General features: G+C 43.0%; 1 protein-coding gene across 1 annotated transcript; it reads right to left on the bottom strand.

Annotated features, from left to right (window-relative positions):
- Positions 1–1,075: 1,075 nt before the first annotated feature.
- On the bottom strand, positions 1,076–15,466 carry jak3 (Janus kinase 3 (a protein tyrosine kinase, leukocyte)). The gene is made up of 24 exons (XM_062450526.1): positions 15,222–15,466; positions 14,154–14,366; positions 13,899–14,016; positions 13,605–13,722; positions 13,092–13,222; positions 12,657–12,969; positions 12,453–12,575; positions 12,058–12,215; positions 11,849–11,960; positions 11,550–11,730; positions 11,183–11,307; positions 10,791–10,922; positions 10,346–10,433; positions 9,912–10,036; positions 9,579–9,717; positions 9,250–9,401; positions 8,985–9,135; positions 8,577–8,707; positions 8,144–8,333; positions 3,134–3,258; positions 2,757–2,929; positions 2,069–2,186; positions 1,772–1,885; positions 1,076–1,581 (listed from the first exon to the last, which is right to left on the bottom strand). Exons 2-24 carry the CDS (start codon positions 14,350–14,352, stop codon positions 1,471–1,473), a joined length of 3,327 nt encoding a protein of 1,108 aa, XP_062306510.1. The 5' UTR covers positions 14,353–14,366; positions 15,222–15,466; the 3' UTR covers positions 1,076–1,470.
- Between the last annotated feature and the right edge of the window lie 7,176 nt (positions 15,467–22,642).

Raw genomic sequence — 22,642 nt, 5'->3', positions numbered from 1 at the left:
TTTTGTCTCTTTTCGGTTTCACTTTCATCACCAGTTTTTCTCTTTTTTTGTCTGCCCTCCGGGTTTTCCTACACCTGTTATGTAGCCTACAGCCACATCCTTGCCTTGCACTGAGCAGGGTCCTCAAGTTTTATCAAAAGCCCCACGAGACGAGCTTTCGCGTGTGTTCGCTCATCTATGTTGCTTAGCAACGAACGTAAAGTGGCCGAGACTGTTTAACACAGGGGGAAACGATACGTGCTGGTTGAAATGCGTGCGTCTCACGGTCAATGCGTGAGGCTTGAGAACCCTGCAATGAGTTTATTATTTTGTTTTGAGAAGACTACAATAAAAAATCTTATAGCGAGAGATATGTAGAATTCCAACTGCCAAAGTGGCTAGTAAGAGTGACTGCTTTACCCGCCACAGCCGAATTCTACCCGCATTTGGCGGGTGGGCGGGTGCCAATGTCATGCCTTGGGTAGACCTTAACCTTAATACCCCACAGCTACTTCCCCCCCGGTCCAGTATTTTAGGATGGTGGATGGGTTAGCGGTAGAGAGGATTGAAGTTTGGGTTTTCAACAAAGAGAATTCAACAGGAGCCATGGGTCTGCGATCTGATTGGCCCGACCCCCGTCACAGCGACACGCCGTACCTGAAGGTGCCCTTCCCATCATCCTCCTTGATCTCGAGGCTGACGGTGAAGGTGAAAACGTCAGGGGCGGGGCCTGTTTTCCCCCCCAAAAGCATAGGGACCTAAAAACCTAAATGACTTCGGAGTTGGTGTTTGTGTGTTTTCTTTTTTTTATGTAGAAATTAGAGCAGATATTTTGTGAAGTGCCCTCTACAAGACTAATACATTTTTATATATTATTTTTAAGATTGTTTTTGTAGTGTGAAAGAATGAGTGACCACTAAGGCGTCTTATGGTAATGACTGTACACTTTCGTTTAAAGAAATATTAAATGTTATGTTGGATAACTCCTCGGGGTAACCAGGAATCCCTGATGCATGTAGTCAAAGTAGGGATGATGTCTCCACATCAGTGTGTCAAATGTTCTTCTATTATCTGATTTTAAAGCCATTTGAGTAGTCAGAAAAATCAATCTTGGTTAATTGCTCATACCTTTTTATTCAAAGCGCAACCAAATGACTCTAACTAACAATGAAGCAGATTCCATAACCAGAGTGCATTTAGAAGAACCGTCCAAAACTCACTTTGCATATTCCTGCATTAATGTCAGTTTGCTTGATTTGTTCCTCAAGCTTTGCAAAAATTAAATTACATGTCAACCGTCAAACAAGAAGAACATGTCTGGTATACATATAGAAGCTATGATGAATATTGATCTGATATTGAGGATGTGATTACAGTGGTTGTATAACATTTGTAATAATTGCTTTGGTTCCTATGATGTGGTCTAAGCCTGTGTTGTCATCAATATTCAATGCTATGCAGATCAATGCAAGGATTCTTTTCACAATTTTTTCACCCTTTTCTTTCCTCCTGAGTTATGTTCTCAATCTCCTCTGACAGGGTAGCGAAAGAAGATCTCTCCTCTGATTGGTAGGCCCAGCATCGCATCATTAAACTGTAAACCTGCAGTAACACAATGTAAATCATAGTAGTACATTGTTAGCTAAGGATACACAAATAACTTTGAATGTATTCTTCATCTGTCATATAAACTGATTAAGGAAATAAATAAAAAAGCATTTTTACGGTATACGTTAGTTGTAATAATTTCTCTGTTTTGGATGAGAAAGGGTTGTATGTCTGGGGTTCTTACCCTTGGAGGGCAGTGAGGTGGGGCTGGTAACCTCCAGTTGTCCTTGAGGATATTGACCACATGTACTGAGACAGAAGGGCTCTGCATGTCGTTTCCTATACGCTGCAGGTAAAGCTAGGCAAGCGTGAAAAGAAGAAAAACAAAATGTCACTGCTGAACTGAACGCAACAGACTTGAAAGACATGTACTATGATGTCTATAGGAGGTATGATATTGATTTGAGATTCTATCGATTTCTAGCAGGGGTTATCTTATGACAGCTGGTATCTTCGGTGTCACATCACTTCAATGACTCACTTTCTTTGGGTTTTGAAGGTGTTCACAGTAGGAAAATAGCTCGTGAAGAACCACTCCAAAACTCCAAACATCTGACATGTGGGAGAACTTTGACTCAACGATTGACTCTGGTGCATACCTGCAAAAGGTGATAACTAGCACTTAGCACTTTTTAAAAGACATCACTGCACTGCATTTAAAATCAAGATGGCAGTAAACTCTACTGTGGATTGTTGTAAACGGAACATTGCTGCTTTGTAAATTGGGGGTGTCAGATGGCTGAGCGGTTAGGGAATCGGGCTACTAATCAGAAGGTTGCCGGTTCGATTCCCGGCCGTGCAAAATGAAGTTGTGTCCTTGGGCAAGGCACTTAACCCTACTTGCCTCAGGGGGAATGTCCCTGTTTTACTGTAAGTCGCTCTGGATAAGAGCATCTGCTAAATGACTAAATGTAAATGACCTGACATTAAATCACTGAAGGTGGACTAGTTATGCAATCCTTAAAAATGTTAGGCCTGGTTTCCCGGTTACAGATTGTCCTACACTATGAATCATTTTGGCAGACGTTATGCTCAGTCTATTTAGTTTGCCACGAGGCTTAATATGTGTTAGACAACAGTTATTATATTTCTACAGAAAGCAGAAGTTCAATGTTTGGAGGTATTATTCAGCATTGGTACTGCTGTACTGTCGATTGCATGATATTCACCAGAAAATGGGACTTTCTCCTGGGTGTTTCACGCGATAGTACTCTTTGTCAAAGGGAATGATCTTGGTCAGTCCAAAATCAGCTATTTTGACAAGCGTCTCAGTAGCTACGAGAATGTTCCGGGCTGCCAGGTCCCGATGGACGTAACGCATGGTCTGCAAATACTCCAGTCCCTTCATGCACACACAAAAACACACTAGCAATCACATTTCTATATGTGTCAGTGCATACAACATACAGTCTTCATAACGCAACAACTACACACTATCAGACAAAATTGCTACTCTGTTGAAATGTAACAACTTAGGGTTAGTGGGTGAAGATTGCCATGGTTAATATATTTTTGAGGACACAATGATTAAGAATTTGCTTCATACTTTACAAATCTGAGATGCAAAAAGCAACATCCGGCAGGTGTTAACATTTTGCCGGTTCTTGTCCAGGTAGCCGATCAGACTACCGTTTGGCAGGAACTCCATTACCAAGCTCATGCTGAGGCGACCTAGATGGAGTTACACACACACATACTACATTCCAGTAAATGACAGTAAAGTACTCTTAGTTTGTTGTTGTTCAACTGGAATTACCTGTACAAGATATACATGAGCAAACATACACAGTACATGTCCAAAAATATGCTTCTCTGTGTGTGTGTGTGTGTGTGTGTGTGTGTGTGTGTGTGTGTTACGGCCACATGTGTTGTGTTCCGCCCAGGTTGTGTTCCCCATGATTACCAGATGAGATGCACCTGGCCAGGTGATCAAGCAGCAGATAAAGACTCCAGTTTCCTGCTGCAGGAGAGGCTTCTAGCTTGGGGACTGCTGGTCTTGCTGCCTCTTAGCCTGGGAGTTTGTTGCTCTGCTATGTTTGTCTAATTGTTGTGAAATGATGTTGTATTAATAAATCCCATGGATTTGGTACTTTTAAAAGTGTTCTTAGTAGTTGTTTTGGGTCAGTGGCGGAATGTTTGTTCGCCCCATAGGGCCACTAAAGTTGGGGCGTAACAATTGGGGGCTCGTCCGGGATTGAACATCCATGAGGTAGATGTTTAAGGTTTTGTGAGTAGCTAATGGCCTTTGTGTTGCGTAGTGGTCATCTTTTGTTAGATAATTTGTTGCTTCTTTAGTGCTTTTGACTGGTAGTCACCTCAGTGACCTGGGGGGTGTTCCATCAACGTCGATTAAGGAAAAGCTAGACTTATCTCGCCAAGTCTCACTTACTTTAACGAGAGTTCCGTTCCATTAAGGTGGCTTATTTTAGTTCTAGCTACGTAACCAAGGTAACTTATACTTCGGAACTAGCCTGATCCGTGTCAGGCTAAAAGTCAAGCTAAACTAAAATGTGTTGCAAATAATTTCAAACAGGCGGAAACAGAATCTCAAAAGACAGTTCCGTCGAGTAAATTCCTGCTCGCAAACCACTTTAGTCCGTGTTCGGAAACGTAAATTCAGACTTTTTGAAGTGCAGACATTAATGATTTAGCTACATGTTTACTTCATCTCCAAAAAAATATATAATTTAAATAAACAAGTTAAGAAATAATGTCACTTTTGTTTTCAAAAGCCATTGGTTAATTGACATAAAATAAGGATTTAGAAACTAAGCAGAGCGTCTAGACAAGTTACAATCAATTATGGCGTATCCGTTCTTTGACAACCCTGTGGTGGATGAAGGTGCTCAGATTATACAAAGAGCGTTTATCCCACCAGCCCCAAGGGTCTTCAGAGACAGAAGTAATGGTTCCCTGACCAGTATCTGTGGAAGAAGTATAGGTTCAGCAGGCCCAACATAGTTTATCTAGATAAATGTAATTGTCATTCTTAAAAAAAAAATACATAAATATATATATATGAAATAACACTTTAGCAACTCTTAAGGATGGCAATGAACACATAAGAGCAGCCTACCATCCTTTGTAAAAAGTAATAGAAAGGAGAGTAGACTATAATAGTAGAAAGGAGGGTAGTAGACTGCAGTCTATGTAGGTAGGCCTAGACTATGTAGTCTGCTGGAATCACACACAAGGAAGCAAACCCACTGTAGCCAAGCCTTGACACTGTTCAGTCTGTCTGCATCTGTCTATGTCTTTGCATGTGGGACATTCTTGAACGGGCAACTATGCCAGGAAATATGAAGGGTATACCATGCTCCAAAGCAGTACCTGAATATTATCATCAGTTTTTCAGGTAACCTTGAAACACAAAGAATCAAGGAGGACTTTTTATTAAATTGTATAAAGTATTTTCATTGTTTAAAGTAGCCTATATGTTGACAAGCCTCTATATTACCTCCCTTCTGGCTTCCCCAATATTATAGGTGCAATATACTGTCCCCGTGGGTGTATCCAGGCCCATTGGAAGACTCAGGGGGTGACTGCCTGGTGCCCCCATGGTTGAAAGTGTTTCTAAAATGCCCAGTGGCAAAAATTAGACCAAGTGCCCTACTGTCTGCCATTCACATTGTGAAATATGCTTGAGTGCACAGGATGCCCCATGCAATAAATGACAGTGTGCCCTCTATAAATGTAAAAACATGTCTTTATGAGTTCCTTTATAGTATAGAAAATGTGATGCAGTACCCTATAAGGTGCCCTTACAATGGCCTAAATTGGACTGATCCCATGCCCTTACTTCCAATGGAAAAAGGTGCTGTTATGAAGTGCCCTTTATGCTGCCCCTACATGACAGTGTCCCAAATGTTGCCCTTTCCAAAGAAGACAATTAGATTCTGTGCCCAACAGTCTCCCCTAATGTTCCCAGTAGGGCATGCTTTCCCAAAGTGAGTCTGTGACAACACTTGGCACAGCCACAGTCTGTCACTGTCCAAGCCCCCTCTGGATCTGTGGAGGCAGACTATGTTAATTGGAAATACTCGTAATATAATAATGATAGTCATGCTGAGCAATTTTAAATGACTGTTCTGCCAAACAAAGTGTGCAGTTTGGGTCACCTTCTGATCTAAAAAGTCAGTGCTGGATCTGTGCAATACTAGTCATTTCAGTGAATCCCCATTTAAGTCATGGTTATCTTTCCCTTTTATCTTAAAGCTCAGCATTTAGCCTATCAGTTAATAAATGTGTGTGGCAAAGTTATTTTGAAGTAATTTTTGATTTTGTTCAAGATGTGAAGACAAAAACATTATTAGCCCACATCAAGTGCAATTAACCATGGCCTTCTTCAGTGTTTTGAATTTTATCCTACAATTTTCAATTGCTGCCACGTTCTTTTTTGGGCTATTATTCTCAATCTCCTGTTGAGAATATCGACCATAGGCTAGCCTGTCAGAACGGTTTCAGACAGCTCATCAAATTACGATAATTATCAGTAGGCCTAAATGCATATATATATATATATATATATATATGTTAAGTAGATTTGGTAGGTCTACAATTTACGCATTTTAACGGTCGTAATGGTTTGACAAGTTGTCTCCCTTGTCATGTTAATTGCGGCAACATTGCCCTTTTTGGGGACAAAAAAAATCAAAAAATCCATTTACGCTGCTGAAACAACACACCTCTGCTGCTTTACGCTATACTTTTTGCGACATAACTCCTCTTTTCGACGATCGCCTGATCTGGGCTGCACAGTCTAAGCTTATTGAGGTCTAGCTTGAATTAGCGTTGCCTGTTAGTGGAACGGAACGTTAGTGGAACGGCTTGAGGCTTAAGTCTAAGTTGACGTTTACCCAAGTGAGACTTATTCGTGTTAGCGCGACTTGCGTTAGCGACGTTGATGGAACACCCCCCTGGAGTTTTGAGAGCATCCTACTTAGATAGCCGTCGGGCAGACAATAGCGTCTTGCCACTTTGTTATTTTGCCTTTTTTATTTTTGGTGGTATACCTGGACGTTGGTACGTTTTCTGGGTGTGGCAGTAGGCTTTGTATTGGGTCTGCTACCTGCTTACAGAGCTTAACGTTTAAAGGAGCCTCCCGGGGCGCCACTGAAGACTAGGTAGGAACATTAGCCATCTTGGTAGACAGGTTGGGGTGCTTCTCTACAGGTTCAGTCCAGTCATTTGAACTATTCACAGCAACGGGTCTATCTTTGAGAGGCTTTCTATTTTCATATGGTCATTTTGTCTTGTGCAGCTGTAATTTTTGATATGGTATTGAGCAGTAACTTGTGGTGCGTGACCTTTGAGTTGTGGATACTGCACTTCACATTTGTTGGGTCACTGTTTGGTTGCAGCTTAGGTGTAAGTTGGCAACATTGTGTGTAGTGATGACTACTGTGACCCATTTGTGCGTTGTGGTTGTTGCAGTCCACGTTTGGTTGGGCCACTTGTGTGTTGATGCTCTTACGTGTTTGAATTGCAGCTAATTAGTTGTGTTGTGCCCTTTTTGTTTGTGGGATGTGGTCGCTCCAGAGATCAGTGGATCTTGGATTGGAAGGTCACACCCACTACATATATAGGTCACTGTGTGTTGCTGGTTTCTTGCATCCATCACAAAGACCACGTGGTGTCCATTTTTCTTGCATCCATCACAAAGACCACGTGGTGTCCATTTTGTGTTGTGGTGGTGGCAGTTCACTTCACTTGGGTCTTGTGTGTTGTTGTTGGGATAACAGCAACTTTGTAGGTGGTCTACTTGTTGTGACCCTTGTTGGTTTGTGTCTGTTGCACTCCACTTTGTGTTGGTCGCCTGTGGTGCTGTGTATGGTTGTGGGTAAATGCAGTAACTTTGTTTGTTCACCTCATGGTGGTAGCCATTTTGTGTCTTGTGGGAGTGGGACCCACTTTGTATGGCTACGTATTTGTTTGGCTGCTATCCTTGAACCTAGTAGCAGCAGCTTCATTGGCCCTTTTTGAATGAACTTTGACCTTGTTACCCTTTGTTTGTCATAACGGCAAGCTTTTTGATTCCCCTCTGACTTTAAGTTAACACCTTTTTGTAAGAAGCAGTCCCTATTTTTGTTTCAGAGTACAATGATTAAACATTGGTCAGTGAACTTGTTAGTATTATCGTATGTGACTCACTGTTTATTCATTGTTTTAAGGGTGGGGGTGTTACGGCCACATGTGTTGTGTTCTTTGTTTGTCACCTCCCTTCCCTTTTCTGTAGTTCCGCCCAGGTTGTGTTCGCCATGATTACCAGATGAGATGCGCCTGGTGATCAAGCAGCAGAAAAAGACTCCAGTTTCCTGCTGCAGGAGAGGCTTCTAGCTTGGGGACTGCTGGTCTTGCTGCCTCTTAGCCTGGGAGTTTGTTGCTCTGCTATGTTTGTCTTATAGTTGTGAAATGATGTTGTATTAATAAATCCCATGGATTTGGTACTTTTAAAGGTGTTCTTAGTAGTTGTTTTGGGTCAGTGGCGGAATGTTTGTTCGCCCCATAGGGCCACTAAAGTCGGGGCGTAACTGAGTGTGTGTGTGTGTGTGCGTACCCATGCTGTAGCACACCCCCATGTACTTTACGATGTATTCACAGTGAAGGGAGCGAATGGTGTTAATCTCTTTCTGGAAGTCTTCCATGTTAGACTGCTTGTTGGGTTGCAGCTTTTTCACAGCAACCAGTTCGCCTGTGTTGTCTCCCAGAGGGTCATAGCGACACAGCTCAACGCTGCCAAAGTTTCCCTGAAAACCATACAGCAGGATGAAGATGTAGTAAGTAGATGTAGTATTTTTTTTACGTTTTGAGGAATAAAAATTGCAGGTATGCTGTGTGACCTGCTCCAGTTTGTCACTTTAAATGAGAATTGGTTCTCAATTGACCTATCTAGTAAAATAAAATAAAAACCTGGTGTCCATCGTCGAAAGGGATTCCTTTAAAGCCCTCCACATTTAGACGTTTGAGAGGCAGCAACTGTCAATGCCTACCTTCCCTAGTTGACGTATGTAACGAAGATGTCTTTCCTCATATACGGACTGATCCAACTGATTTGAGTTCAAGTCTTTCCAGAAGCCGTCTCTCTGTGGGAAAGTCTCAGCTGCATGTAGAATCACATAGTCTGGAACCAAGACAGAGAGACAAGAATATGAGTTGCGGATGCCACCATCTTTGAGCAGTTCTTGTCAAATAAACAGCGTCAAATATAATGTCCTTTAAAATAATCAACTCAAATTAAATGTCCTTTAAAATAATCAACTCAAATTAAAATCGAACACACTGGATGAAATTAAGATATTGTTTTGTATTACGTTATATTACATCTCTCCAGACGAACGCTGTATATTTTGTGAAAACAATTGAGTCAGTAAAAGCTCATCTTTGTAAGTGGGTGATACCTGACGTTATTAGACTGTTGAGCTGGCGTATGATGCTTCTGCAAGAAGGACGGAACTCGGGCTGGTAGGTCATGCACTGACTGACCAGGTCAGCCAGCTCAGTCCACTGGGAGGGAGGCAGCTGCTGGTATTTCTTGTAAAACTGCAGCTTCTGAAAGAGGAAATTAAGAGTTTTACAAAGTCTTGGTTTAGTCAGTCATTTTGGTGGTTTTTCTTTACAGTTTACAGTGTCATCGGAGCAAGGAAGAGGAAAAGGAGCGCCTGCCATTTCAAGAGCCCATCCCTGTAGTGGAGTCTCTCCGCAGTTGAATATCTCCCACAGTGTGGTGCCAAAGCTCCACTTATCACACTCCAGCTCTGGTCTCTCTGGTGTCTCCACCAGCTCAGGGGCTAGCCACGGGATCCTGTCCAGGATCACTATACACACACGCACAGGGAACACACATGTAACACAGACGCAACACACATGCAAAGCACACACTTCATGTTCACTGAAAGCAGCAGTATCTAGGTGGAGCAGAGACTAACTTATCTGACATATCTAATTCATCTAAACAACAAAAGGGATTGTATAAATGACGGTGTGGGTGTTACCATGTCTGCCCAGCATTGCTACGTTGATCCCCGGGTCACTGAGCTTGATGAATGGGGAACTGCCTTGTGATGCATCCCCCTCTCTGGCCAGGAGCAGATTTTTGGCACAGATGTTTCCATGAACAATGTTTTTCTCCTCCTATGTGGTCACAAATTTAAAAAGTATTTATTCAGATCACTGAGCAAGAGATAACTAACTGCCGATGACACGGTGGACATCTATTGACCACTTACATAATAGTATGGTTGATATAAAATGGCATGACTAGATATTGTATTAGCTATGATCATATATTAGCTATGATCATACTAAGTTTAAAGGTCAAATCTTACCATAAAGTTAAGTGCAGAGGCTAGTTGTTTAACTATGTCAAGTTTCCAGCTGACCGACACTGATTTTTCCCGTTTCAAATAAAGGTCAAGTGGTCCATACTTGACAAACTCCTGCACCATGATATCTATAAGATGACACAACGAGAATACAAATATTTACTTTATTTTATCACATTATATTTACTTAAAATATTTACTAGATAAAAACGGTTTAATAAAAGTGTTTATGGTGCAGTTTCATGTGAGTTGCCCTAGCCAAACGTTACTCATTTATGACTGTGTGTTTACAGTACACAAACACCCTGGGTACAGGGAGGTTCACTAACCACAGAAAAAGGAAAGACCTGACCCTATGTCTCACCCTTGCCTCCCTGTAAATCCGGTTACATTGTTTAGGAAAATGGTCATTGTCACGTCAAGGAGGAACCACTTACTTTTGGATGAATGAACACTAATTCCATAGACCAGGAGAAAGTGCTTGTGGGAAATCTGGCTCATCACGCTGGCAGCTTCAAAGAAGGACTTTGAGGATAAAATAAAGGAATCAGTACATTTACACCTAATCAATTCATTCAGGAACAGCTTTTTTTCGATCAGGAGTATGTGGTCTATAGACGAAACAAGTGAGAAAAATAAAATAAATTCACTCAAAGACTGAGCACAGAACTTTTCAATCAACTATAGAAGAATGGGCACATCTGGCCAAGTAATTTGTTTGTGTGAGTGCTTGGGTCTTTACAAAGCGAGAAAGACACACTAGCCATGTTTCAAGAACTAACAAGCTGATCTTACGGGGAGCTTCCTCCAAGCCTAATGGAGATATACATACACCTTTCTACACAAAACTTGTCAAACATTTCTCTCATACTAAGGACCTACCTCCCAACAGTTTTTATAACTGACATCCAGCTCTTTCAGCAGAACATCAGCCACATGTTTCACCCCATTACAGAAGTCTGTCTTGGTGCCTCTGAAGATCCGGGTAAAGGACCCCTGGCCAAGACTCTCCACCTGAGGAATATTGTGAGATATTGACTACTTCCGAGAAACCTAGCGGGTATTAATTCCACTCAGGATATGATTAAAGGAAGCATGCAGTACAAAGAGAGAGATGCGACACTGGAACCACAGAGAGCACTGTGTGCCTCTCAGAACATTCGTTTGAATCCCATCTGGTTTCCAAACACAGCGTGCAACCAAAGAAAACACTAAATAGCCACAACAAAGTGAATAATCAATCCTCTGTATTAAAAGCAACTTGCAGGAGTTACCAGAGCCAGGTCCGTGTATTTGATCATCTGAAACTGGATGTGACTGGGCTTGTTCCTCTGTGGGGCAGGTGACCCATGGGAGACCATTGAGCTACCACTTCGCATGATGATCAGGTTGGTAAGCTCTGTACTCAAAACACACATTAAAAAACGATTTATTCTGAATGTTTCTTCAGTATTATGAACAGGTATAGGCCCCAACAGCATGTTTTGTAGTTGTTAAGAAACAGAAAAAATGCCTGTATGAGCTTAGACGCACCACATTAGCAGAATATTATCCAAATACTTAAATTAGTTATGTTGCATTGGGAATGCAAATGAATCGATGACAATTCTTTGCAACCATTTTTTTCTTGCCGTGCTGTACCTTTAGACTTAGGCGGACAGCAGCGTCCTAGCTTGACAGGGACTTCCCCCAGAAGCAGCTTGTTGCGTTGATAGAAGCCTGTGAGCTCTCTCAGACTGTGGAAGGACTTTTGGACACCTGGCAGACTGAAGTGCTCCTTCTTGGTGATGAGGCAGTCCTTGTAGTCCACTCCAAGAGGGTCCTGCAAACACATCCATGGTTTGGGGTTTGGGACCACAGCGGTCGGTCACTTGACTCGCTGAAAAGTGGTTCGTCCTCCAGATAAATTGATGATTCATCAAAAAGGGTATAATGGTTACCTGTACACAGACGGAGAGGAAGTACTTGTCGTGGTCTTGAGGGCTGTGTCGGAGGAGGAACGTGCCTGGTCTTGCTCCTGCTCTTTTTAGCTTGTTTACAGCAAACTCTGACCTGGTTAAATCGACACGTATTAAACACATACGTTTCCCCTAAAAATATATTTTCTTTTTGTTGTCTTTGGGTTTCCTTGATGTTTTAAATGGCTCACGTGATTGGCCCATGGCAGTGGTTTTCAAAATCATCAAGATGAGTGGGCGGGGCAACATCTTGACAGAAGTAGTGGCTGGAATCTGTGGTCAGCCGGAAGTACCCATCAACCAGTGACACAAACGACAGGGCTTCTCTGAGAGATTGAAACTTGGTTTCCTAAAGGAAAAAAAAAAATAGTTCTTTAATACCCAATAATAAATGAATAAACAAATAAAAAGAAACCGATCAAAGTCAGATTGCTCAATTACATTTACATGGACAAATGTGGCCCATTTGGGTGTCATCCATTCAAGCCAGAAAACATAGACTGAATATTTCAATGACAACGGATTAAACATTAACTGCGTCATTACAAATTATGAATTCAATCTTGAAATAATATTGTCAACAAACCAAGCATCTGTCATCTTCCCTGGTGACTGTAACCACTCTGCTGTCTCTGGATGTCTGCTCATGGAAATCTCTAGTAATGCTGATGTCAATAATTTCTTGGAAGTCACAAAAAGTCTTCCATTCCTAAGCAAAGGAGTGTCAACACATGTTATATTGATGGAAACACAAAAAGTGCCTTCCTAACCAGTGACGATCGATTCGTACCGGAACGCCAGCGGTAGTGTGACCGTCGCTGGTCTGAATGCCGCCCTCTCCAGAGACCAGCAGGAGGCTGAAGGTGGAGCCTTGGCTCTGCATCTGGGTGGTGCTGCCGGTCCCTATGAAGGTCTCCGTCCACAAAGAGGGCTCCAGCCCAGCCAACTCTATCAGGTACTTCAGCTTCAGGCTGGACGCATCCACGGAACAGCCTCCCAGCCTATTCAGGAAGCGCTTCAGAGTGCTGCGGGTCCAGTAGCGATACAGGCGGTTTCGCTTCTGGATGTTGGTCCGATGTGTCTCGGGGAGACATGACTTGTAACTGAAAAGGATTTAGCGTCGGGGCAATAAGAACAGCCGTTGTATGCGATTTTCTGATGAAATGGTCTGTTTTAAACATCTGCTTGAATGATCTTGTTGTTTGCAATGTCTTTTGGAGGTTACCTGACAGTTCTGCAGATCTCTCTTATGCTCAGGTGGTGTTCCTTGGACAGTCTCCACAGGTCCAGCACTGCCAGGCCAATACATTCGTCAGGCGTGACCCCTGCATGACCTTTCACAAAGTCACTACGAGACTGCATGTAAACAAAAATGGAGGAGGATAAACAGTTTAAAAGGCAGCAACAAATACCTTTGGTTGGTTCTGTCTTCCTTTGAAGATTCTAGAGCAACCAAGCATTCATATTAAATGTTTTTCCATTAAAATCAGACTTTATCCAAAGGTACATACAGGGGTTGGGACTGAACACTCTGCACGACATTGCAGGACGGAATATAGAATCAGGATTTGAACCCATGGTATAGTGCACACAAGGCACATTACAAGAATGACGCCTCATCACAGTAAGCTACCCAGGAGTTATGTTATGTCGTAGAATTTCACCCTGTATATCATTTTATCACTCGCACACAAGCTGAATATGAAAGTAACCACTACGAGTTAAACTGTAGGCCTACCTGGGCAAAGAGATAATCAATGACACAGTAGTCAAGAACTGGACTGATCCTGCCTCTCATTAGACTGAAGCGATGAGATGTTTTTATCCCCTGGCCAAACCAGTTAGCAAAGAAGAACCTTGAGAAGAACAAGGAAATAACTCCACTCAAGTAAAAACATAACTGGGTGAGATTGCAAAACAATCCCTTTTGTTAGGTGCCAACACATTTCAAAAATCCAATTTTTTTCTTCATTAATCTCCATTACACCGTTTCACAAAACAGTGGAAAGTATTTGCCAAACTTGTTACCTACCTTACTCGATACTGAACCAAAGTCTTTTCCTCTGTGTTGAAAACATGCGTTGGAGGATACCAGAAAGAAAGATCAGAAGACGCCAAAGCAAACAGGCTTTGGTACACAGGCAGGATTCCTGATGAGACACATTTCACATTGACATTGATGAGAGTGATAACATAAAAACATGAAAAACACTGTGTATACCACATCAGTGTGTACTAATGCAATTTGTTTTTAATACAGAAAGAAGTCCAAATACCAAACTCTCACCACATTGTTTTGCTGCCTGGACGCAGACACCTTCTGCAGACTCTTGGCCCGAGGATATGTGAAAGGTTTGTCCTTCTTTTGTGGCAGGGAGAAAGTAGAGATGGACTTGTAATCCTGGGCCAGGGCTTGAGCTTGATCTCTGGCTGCCTTCCCTGTCTCTGTCTACCAGTGGTGCAGTCTCCTCCTCCGTGGCATCCATAACTAAAACGACACCTTTGGAGGGGCAGGGGGGGTGGTGGAGGGGGGGGGGGGGGGTTGGTGGAGGGGGGGGTGGTGGAGGAGGGGGTGGTGGAGGGGGGGGGTGGAGGGGGGTGGTGGAGGGGGGGGGGTGGAGGGGGGGCAAACAACATTTTGGACAAGGCATTTGGATTATTTTGTAGCAGGACCGGATTAAATGCAGCACACAACGTTTTGTCTTCTGTCCTAATTTTCTGAAAGTGTTATTACTGTAGAAAACTATTCTACCGTGCCTGCTATGTTGTATCTAAATGAACATGTATTAAGATGTAGTCACTAAATAAAGTTGGTTTGAAGTATGGTAGAATTCTTTTTCCGTCAGGGACTGTTTTTGTCACATGATGTAGCCTACTATGATGTACTAAAGACTTGGTGAAAGAAACTAAATATTTGGGTTGAGAATGTGACTGAAACAATAGCAAAATTAATTTGCTACACTGTGTCTAATCTTTCTACGGTTTAAGGGTTCTCCGCTAAGTAAATATGGCTACGGTTCCTGTAGTCACACTCTGACTAATACTCTTATACATCCGGTGTTAAGTCTCACAGACACAAAGACTACAAACACTACTCAAAAAACGCTAACAAATCAACAGCAAAGTCAAAGAAAGAAGAAGTTTAACTAGTACGGTGTTTTAAAAAATTAGACTAAAGACATGACATGAATTCTTCTTTACTGTAACTGTTATCACCTGATGATCAACACGTAGACCATTTCACTCATACAACATCTACATCAAAAACCAATGTGTTTTACTCAACTCAACAAATTTAAAGTGAAAAGATATCAATTAAAAAGGTGAGTTGTCTAGAAAGTGGCTGTTTGTTTACCTGTAGGTCCTTATTTTGATCACGTCGAAATGTTGTGTGTTTTGTTTGTTTGAAGCTCTCATATAGAGGGGGAAGGTTTCCTGTTTAAGACAGCCCACAAAAAGGAAACACGTCACTGTTTCTAATCCATGTTTGCATCTAGACATTTTTATTTCCCCTGCTGTTAAGTACAGAAGAAATGATCATCAAGAATGACAATCATTATACACAATGTGTAAAAGTTGAAGATATGTCTTACAAACGTGTTGAACTAAAATGAGGTTAAAAAAGTACACAACACCTCTTGGTACCCCCCCCCCACCATGAAACCCAGCATTTCTAAATACAAGGCAGATACTAAGCAACTATCCTCCACAGGGCCAGTGCAAATGATTTGAAACTTTTCTTTCACACAAATAAATACTGTGGCTGAATTCAGGGGGTTGGCCAACATCACTTCTTTTAGTTGGTGAGGAAGCGGAAACGACAGAGCTTCTGAGCTGTGGTTTCCTTTGAGTGGAGAGTTTGTAAAGGGTTAGGGTTAGTCAGCAGTGACATGCTACAACAGGGGTGGGTTCATATCCTCATGAGAGAGTGTTTTGCACATGGTTGACAAAAGAAAAACACAACAACACTAACAATACAGGGCAGTTACAGTCAGGAGATGGTACTTTGACCTCATGAACTTATTCGCTAACTATTCCAAGGGAGGACGATTGATTTAACTTGCCTTTCATTTTTACAGTCAAAGAGCTTATTCGTATTCACGGTGGCACAGCTCAGAACGGAGCACTTATTCTGTCCTCCACGCCGACACGTTCAAAGGACCAGACGAACCGTTGCGTGCCAGCCCGCGCTTCAGCCCGAGGCAGCGAGCGACTAGGGAATACCGCGTTGAAAACGGCCCCATGCCACGAAGGACCCTTTCTCCCTTTTCATATTGCCTTTCGCCTCACTTCAAAGTAGATCTGTTAGCGTGGGTTGAGGGGTGAGCAAGGGCCTGTGAATGTGGAGGGGGAGAGGTGGGGGGGCGAGCTGGGGGATGAGGTAGGGCTACAGTGACAATGGGGAACAGTGTTAACTTTGACTTTCCAGAAGGTTCCGCGGACAGCGAGTGATGTGTATGACTGACACTCAAGGTTCATAGGACCAGGAGACACGGGGGAGGGACGTGACCTGTAAAGGGCTCAGACAGTCACGGTGAGTGATCTGTAAAGGGCTCAGACAGTCACGGTGAAGGTGTATGAATGTTAAGACATTCATTTCAACAGCAAGATTGGTATAAAAAAAAAGAAAATCTCAGCAGAAAAAAAAAATCATAGTTGCCTTGCAGAGTACAGGCACTTCTAACAACTGTCCTAATAGCCAATGAAAGCCATAAACAGTTGCTATAGAGGACTAAAATAAGTGATCTTTGTGTGCCCTCAATGCTCAGTGGCCACCCGCCCACAATAGACCACTTCTCTTGTGCCACAGTATTGATTCTGCGAGTCAGTACCTCCATTAGGAGATGAAGACATGGCGGCTCACAGCAGGATAGTTCCACTAGTGACATAAATCTGAATGTATCCATCTCTGAACTTCAGATTGACCATATTATGGGTTTATATTACCCAGAATCCAACTGTGTAGACATGTAGTCCATCTCTGGTGTTGACATTGAGTCTGTCATCATCAATCCCCTCCTAAGCAGGCTGTCTGCAAATCCACCATCCACCATACACACCATTATCACTTGGGTGAAATGGTGTGTGCTGAGTGAATTCTGTCTGAACACAGAATGACGTGTGTAATTTTGTGTCTTGAAAGAAAATAAAATGTATTACGTTGTTGTTTTCTTGGAACAGCTGCCAGGGTTTCTACCTGGGCTGCAGGATATTGTCTTTAACAAGCCCTTGATGAATTAGCGGAGATTAAAACAACTTAATCGGAAACCTCTCTCTCCTTTAAAATCTATGGGTATTCTTACGTTGACGGGAGATGAATGAAGAGCTGACATTTTGACAGGTATTTCTGGCAGTGTATTGATCTATTTACCCATCTTGGCTCTGTAGACAACCATCTGCCTAGAGGGATAGATAGAGAAGGAAGAAAGATAGTAAAAAGAGATTGGATAGAGAGATGGACCGAGAAAGAGAAGAAAGAAAGAAGAACGACAAAGAAAGAGAGATAGAGAGAAAAAGAGAGAGGGGGAGAGAGAGAGACTGCGTTAAAGTAGTTCACAACTCCGATCAATGTCTCAAATGAAGAGAAATGGTATCATGACACGGGCAATCCTGGCACTTATGGCCCTAACAAGTGAAAAAAAACGCTACTGGCTTCCCATTGAGCCAAGAGTACCTTCACAAAATGAGACATCAAAAGAGAGAAAAGGCGAGGGGGCATTTACATGTGTTACCATAGTAATGATGGGGTTAGAGCATCGCACATCCACTCCCCTTCCCAGGTTGTCATGAGAAGCTGAGGCTGGTTCTGTTCTGCAGGTGTTGGTATAGCTGCCACCCGTCACCTACGGTCTTCTTCAGACAACCGCCTAGTGGTCCCACCGCTCAAGACCGCCCGGTCCCAACACAAGCTCTTCTCCTGTCTGGCCCCCCAGTGGTGGAATCAACTCCCCACCTCCATCAGAGACACTGACTGTCTCTCCACCTTCAAGAAAAGGCTCAAGACGCACTTGTTCCGGGAGTACAACGGTACTTAGGAATGGTTCGCTTGACCCGATGTTAGTTTCCTCAAGGATCACAATGACTCTTGCTCAGAGACTTGTTGCTCTTGTGGTTAGTGGTAACTGATTTAAAATTGTTTGTACTCGCTGTGATATATTGTTTTTTATTATTGTTGCTTGTCTTTTTTTCCACAGGTACACTTGCACTTATAGCAGTTCATATTGTTTAATTGTAACTTGTTTAACTACATGCTCTTATGGTTCTTCCCTTTGGGCACTTACTTTGGTTGTTCACAATGTGTGCTTCATGTTTTGGCTACTCGCAATGTTTTGTGGCTATCTTGTTGTCATGATCAGTGACCTATGCACTTTGTAAAGCTCTCTCTTGGAAGTCGCTTTGGATAAAAGTGTCTGCTAAATGAATAAATGTAAATGTAAATAGCTGTGGGAGGTGGGGAACACAATAACACATCCTCAAATGTGTGAACACACACGTACACACACAAACACTCCTTTTTCATTTCTTCCCAAGGGTGTCTTCATATCAGTTGCAACTAAAGATAGCATAATCAAATAATACAGAGATCGATTAGTTAAAGTGTAAATTAATGTATTCGTTTTCCAACTGGAGCATGTTTTGTTCCAGTGTACCACTGTTGCTTGGGACGAGATTCCTCTCTCCCTCGCTACATAATGCTGCTATATACAGTATGAAGGTGCTAATGATTTGTTGATGAGGTAATCCTACTGAGGCCTCACTCAGATTTCCATTGAAGATGTGGTGCTGGACAACTGATCAACACATACATGATTAAAGAGCTGGCTACGCGCAAATCGAAATCTGTGTAAGAGACACTGGAATTGCTTGATTGACTTGGTAAAGATTCGAGGAGTTGGTGGGATTGGAGAATAGGAGAATACAGTTGGTTCTCAGAGGAGACATCCTGTACCTAAACGTCTCAGACATGTTTAGGCTTTCTCAAAGTAACACGTTTCAGTCCCAGTAACTGGCGTAGTCCCAAAACTTGACAAGTCAGTTCAAGTTGACTGTGTTTTTTTTTTTAAATTTAAAAGCATCACTTGTTCATAAATCCGTACATTGGCAGGGTATTCATCTACGTCCTGAGACCAGTCACGGACCTTTTATGAACAGCACCAATTTAAAACTCAGCCTTCAACCACCCCTTTTATCTCACGGACATTAAAGTAACGAGCATCCACAATAACACTAAGAGTCTTCTCGATGCATGTCTTTGAACTATTCAGAAGCATTCAGTCTATGTCTCATCTGGTCACGTGTGCTGATGATTTGAAGTGCTGTTCAATTCTCCTTCGTTGGTACCTCTTCACCAAGATCCACAACAAGTTCTCAAAAGACTCGAGTTTACCAAGCTCTTAATACCCTTAATTATTATCGACCAAACAAACTCAGAACTCTCCCTGACTGCACTCTGACCGCTCTCCTTTCGTGTTCAGGAACATGTAATTTACCCTCTCTCCCGCATCTGGCATTTCCGAGGACCTAACAGTCTTTCCATTAGAATACATATTGTAAAGAAACAGCCTAAAACCATCTGTAACAGTGCTATCTGCTTTAGCCTCAGTAGCGTGGGCATGAGATGTCACTGCACAGCACCTATTTATTCCTTTGTGTTCCGCAATCTTCCAGCAGCACTGCAGGTGATCGATATTTCTTTTTCTCTTTTCGACAAACACTCACATGCACTTCATGTAATTTAGGACTGATTATAGCACACAAAAATAGGTTCTTTCAGCCCTTTAAGGAAAACGGACACAAAAAACACAAATTTACAAAGAAATTGTGTTGCTTCTTTCGACGCTTCACAGCAGCAGGAAAACTAACTGTCCTGTCTTTGGAACTGTGCGTTAGTGATGGGTCGTTCGCGAACGATCCGGCTCTAAGAGCCGGCTCTTGAAGGTGAACGTCGGGAGCTGGCTCGCATATCTGAAGAGCCGACTCTATTTTTAATAGATTAATACAGCCTATAAAAACTAAATGATTATGAAATAATGAATTTTAATTGTATTTTAAATAATTGACTAATTCAAAGAACAACGAAAAAATACTTGTAGGCTTAAAGGCGCACACGATCATCGTCTGTTCCTGTCAATCCTGCATGAGGGAGGGCCGAGCCAACTCACACAGTCAGAGAGTAGTCAAAACTCGGAGGAGAGCCATGACAAATCAATGCATTTTTAAAGATATGTGGTTACGGTCGAGTATGATTTCATTTCATAATTTAATAAAATTGTTTTCACACCTATCATAGTCAAATTCATAGTTAAAACATGTATTTTTTAAAGAGCCGTTAGGGAGCCAAAAGAGCCGGCTCTTTTTAGTGAGCTGAGCCATACGAGCCGGCTCACGAAAAAGAGCCGGAATGCCCATCACTACTGTGCGTCGGCATATTCCGGAAGGTTCCGGGCCAGAACCTTTGCAGGAGGCCACACCCACCTGTTGGAGGCTCTCTGGCCTCTGATTGGCTGGGCGGGTTTATAGGACACACCTCTGTGTCCTGTGATCCTGGAGAGTTGTCTTTGGTGCAGCCTCGAGCACTATCTTGTCACAGGCTCTGCTCTTATCGTGGGAATGGAGGAGAGAGAGGTGGACAGGAGGGAGGAGGAGGAGAGGGGATGAGGCAAGCTCTATGACAGTCTTTTCAATGCCACTAGTAATCCCCACAGACCGAGGATGCTCAAGGTGGATCAGATTGTGTCTGCGCCTTCTTTCAATCTATTATTTTCTTTTGCTCTCTGGAACACACACACACACACACACACCTCACTTGAGATAAAGCTTAAATGCGACCGTGTATGTGGATGCCAACTCGTCGAAACTCTGCAAAGTCCAACTGCCGATGATCTGCCAACCTGTGGCGGGCTGACTGGTGAACAGCAAGCTAACCTGGGTCTCCCTATCAAACCTAGTAAAACCCGGTCTGTTTTTAAAACCGTTTCCATCTCCTTCTTCTGTGTTTACTGTAATTGCTTGTGTGGTATAGAACGTACCCATGGTAAAAAAGATTGCATGATCTAGCCAGCCCAGATTAGTCTCTTAGTCTGTGATTGTAGGAAGCAGTAAGCCTGCTCCTAAGGGCCCATAATGAGGACTTTCATTTTCATTTCATTTCAGACTTGCTGCTGTTCTGATTGCACCCCCTGCTGGGTGACCACCAGCATCAAGAACAGGCGCTGTGAGACACTTTCGAATACAGCCAGGCAGCAACTGCATTAAAGTGGCAAAGTCATTCCCTAACCAAGCTGGGATCATCTCGATGACTGTTGGAGCTGATCGAACGGTTTGAACGTGAATCCTTGCCTCGTATGGACATCCAGACATCTCTTACCACAGCGAATCAAGGAGAAACAGATATGGAGGAGAAGAAAAAAATATGCACACTCGGCAGGGGTCCTCCTAACACAATTTGAGACAACTCCTTAAACGTGCACACAGGCTACTAAAACGTGCCAATCCCTCCGAGCCGTCAGCCTGCGTTCTCCTCTTTACTCTCTGAGTAAAGCAGGTCCTTTGACACGGAACTCCATCCACAACCACTCTCTTATCCACTCATTAATTAAACATGAGAGCCGGGATTATAATAATTGTTTACCAATCGGAAACCACGGGCAGGATTCATCGTTCAAAGATGCCAATACAGTAACAATGCCCAGAAAGTCTCCACCTCGACACTCGATAAATGCCATTAATTTATTCTGCGGTGAAATTAATGCGAGTCCATATTGCTGAGCGCAACATTGCTCAAGTCCGCTCGGATGTCAGAGGCCTCCCAAAGGTGCAGAACACCTAGAGGAGGGGAGCTGGAGGTCGAGGAGAGGGGGGCGAAAAGCAGAGAGAGGGGTGAGGAGAAGAAAGAAAGAGAAGAAGGGGGTGAAAAGGAGAGAGAGGGGCGAGGAGAAGAAAGAAAGAGAAGAAGGGGGTGAAAAGGAGAGAGAGGGGTGAGGAGAAGAAAGAAAGAGAAGAAGGGGGTGAAAAGGAGAGAGAGGGGCGAGGAGAGGAAAGGGACAGAATCTTAGCATGACGTAGCATAGTTGAGGAGATGGAGAGAGACATGCCTGCAGTGGTGGGATAGGAAAGGAAGGATGGAGAGAATGAGGGATAGATAGAGAGAGCTGCTGTCAATAGCAGTGAGCGCTGCTTTGTTATTGGCTCTCCCTGGGGAGCTGCTTGCTGACTGGCCGCTCGATGGACCAGCGGTGACCATGTGAGTGACGTGTGTGTGTGTGTTTGGGAAAGAAGGTGTGTGTTTGTGTATGTGTGTGTGAGAATGTGTGTGTTTGTTCGCGTGTCAGTGAGTGTGTGGTTTTTATGTTGTGTTTGGGAAAATGTGTGTGTATGCATGTCTGAGAGAGTGTATGTGTGTGTGTGTGTTGGTGAGTGGGAGTGCGTTTGTGTGAGGGTGTGTGTGTAGTCCGGAGGTCTCTGATATTGTTTACTCACAAGGTTTCCCCCACTTCATCGATCACATTGAACCGCCTTCCTCGGTTTGCCTGCATCTGAATGACTAGTGTAGCTACATTCCCAACACACACACGCGCACACGCACAGTGTGCTGTCGGCCCCTGCTAACTCAGGAAAACCCCTGTTGGTTCCAACCCCGGCTAGGTAAACGTACTGTACATGATCATTAGCAACATGCCCCACATACTGCAGCAGGCCATTATCATTATCATGTTCTATCAAGCGCACATGTATATTTACAGAACATACACATTTACATAAACAGATCCCTATCTG

The sequence above is a fragment of the Osmerus eperlanus genome, chromosome 24 (assembly GCF_963692335.1).
Source record: "Osmerus eperlanus chromosome 24, fOsmEpe2.1, whole genome shotgun sequence".
In the NCBI taxonomy this organism is placed as follows: domain Eukaryota; kingdom Metazoa; phylum Chordata; class Actinopteri; order Osmeriformes; family Osmeridae; genus Osmerus; species Osmerus eperlanus.
This window is presented reverse-complemented; position numbering and strand designations above follow the sequence as displayed.

Excerpts from the sequence above, each read along its gene's own strand:
- jak3 (XM_062450526.1), bottom strand. The coding sequence starts at position 14,352 with ATGGATGCCACGGAGGAGGAGACTGCACCACTGGTAGACAGAGACAGG. Across the intron at positions 11,308-11,549 it reads CTGTCCGCCTAAGTCTAAAG|AGCTTACCAACCTGATCATC; the intron begins GTACAGCACGGC and ends TTTTGAGTACAG. Across the intron at positions 2,930-3,133 it reads TTGCATCTCAGATTTGTAAA|GGACTGGAGTATTTGCAGAC; the intron begins GTATGAAGCAAA and ends GTGTGCATGAAG.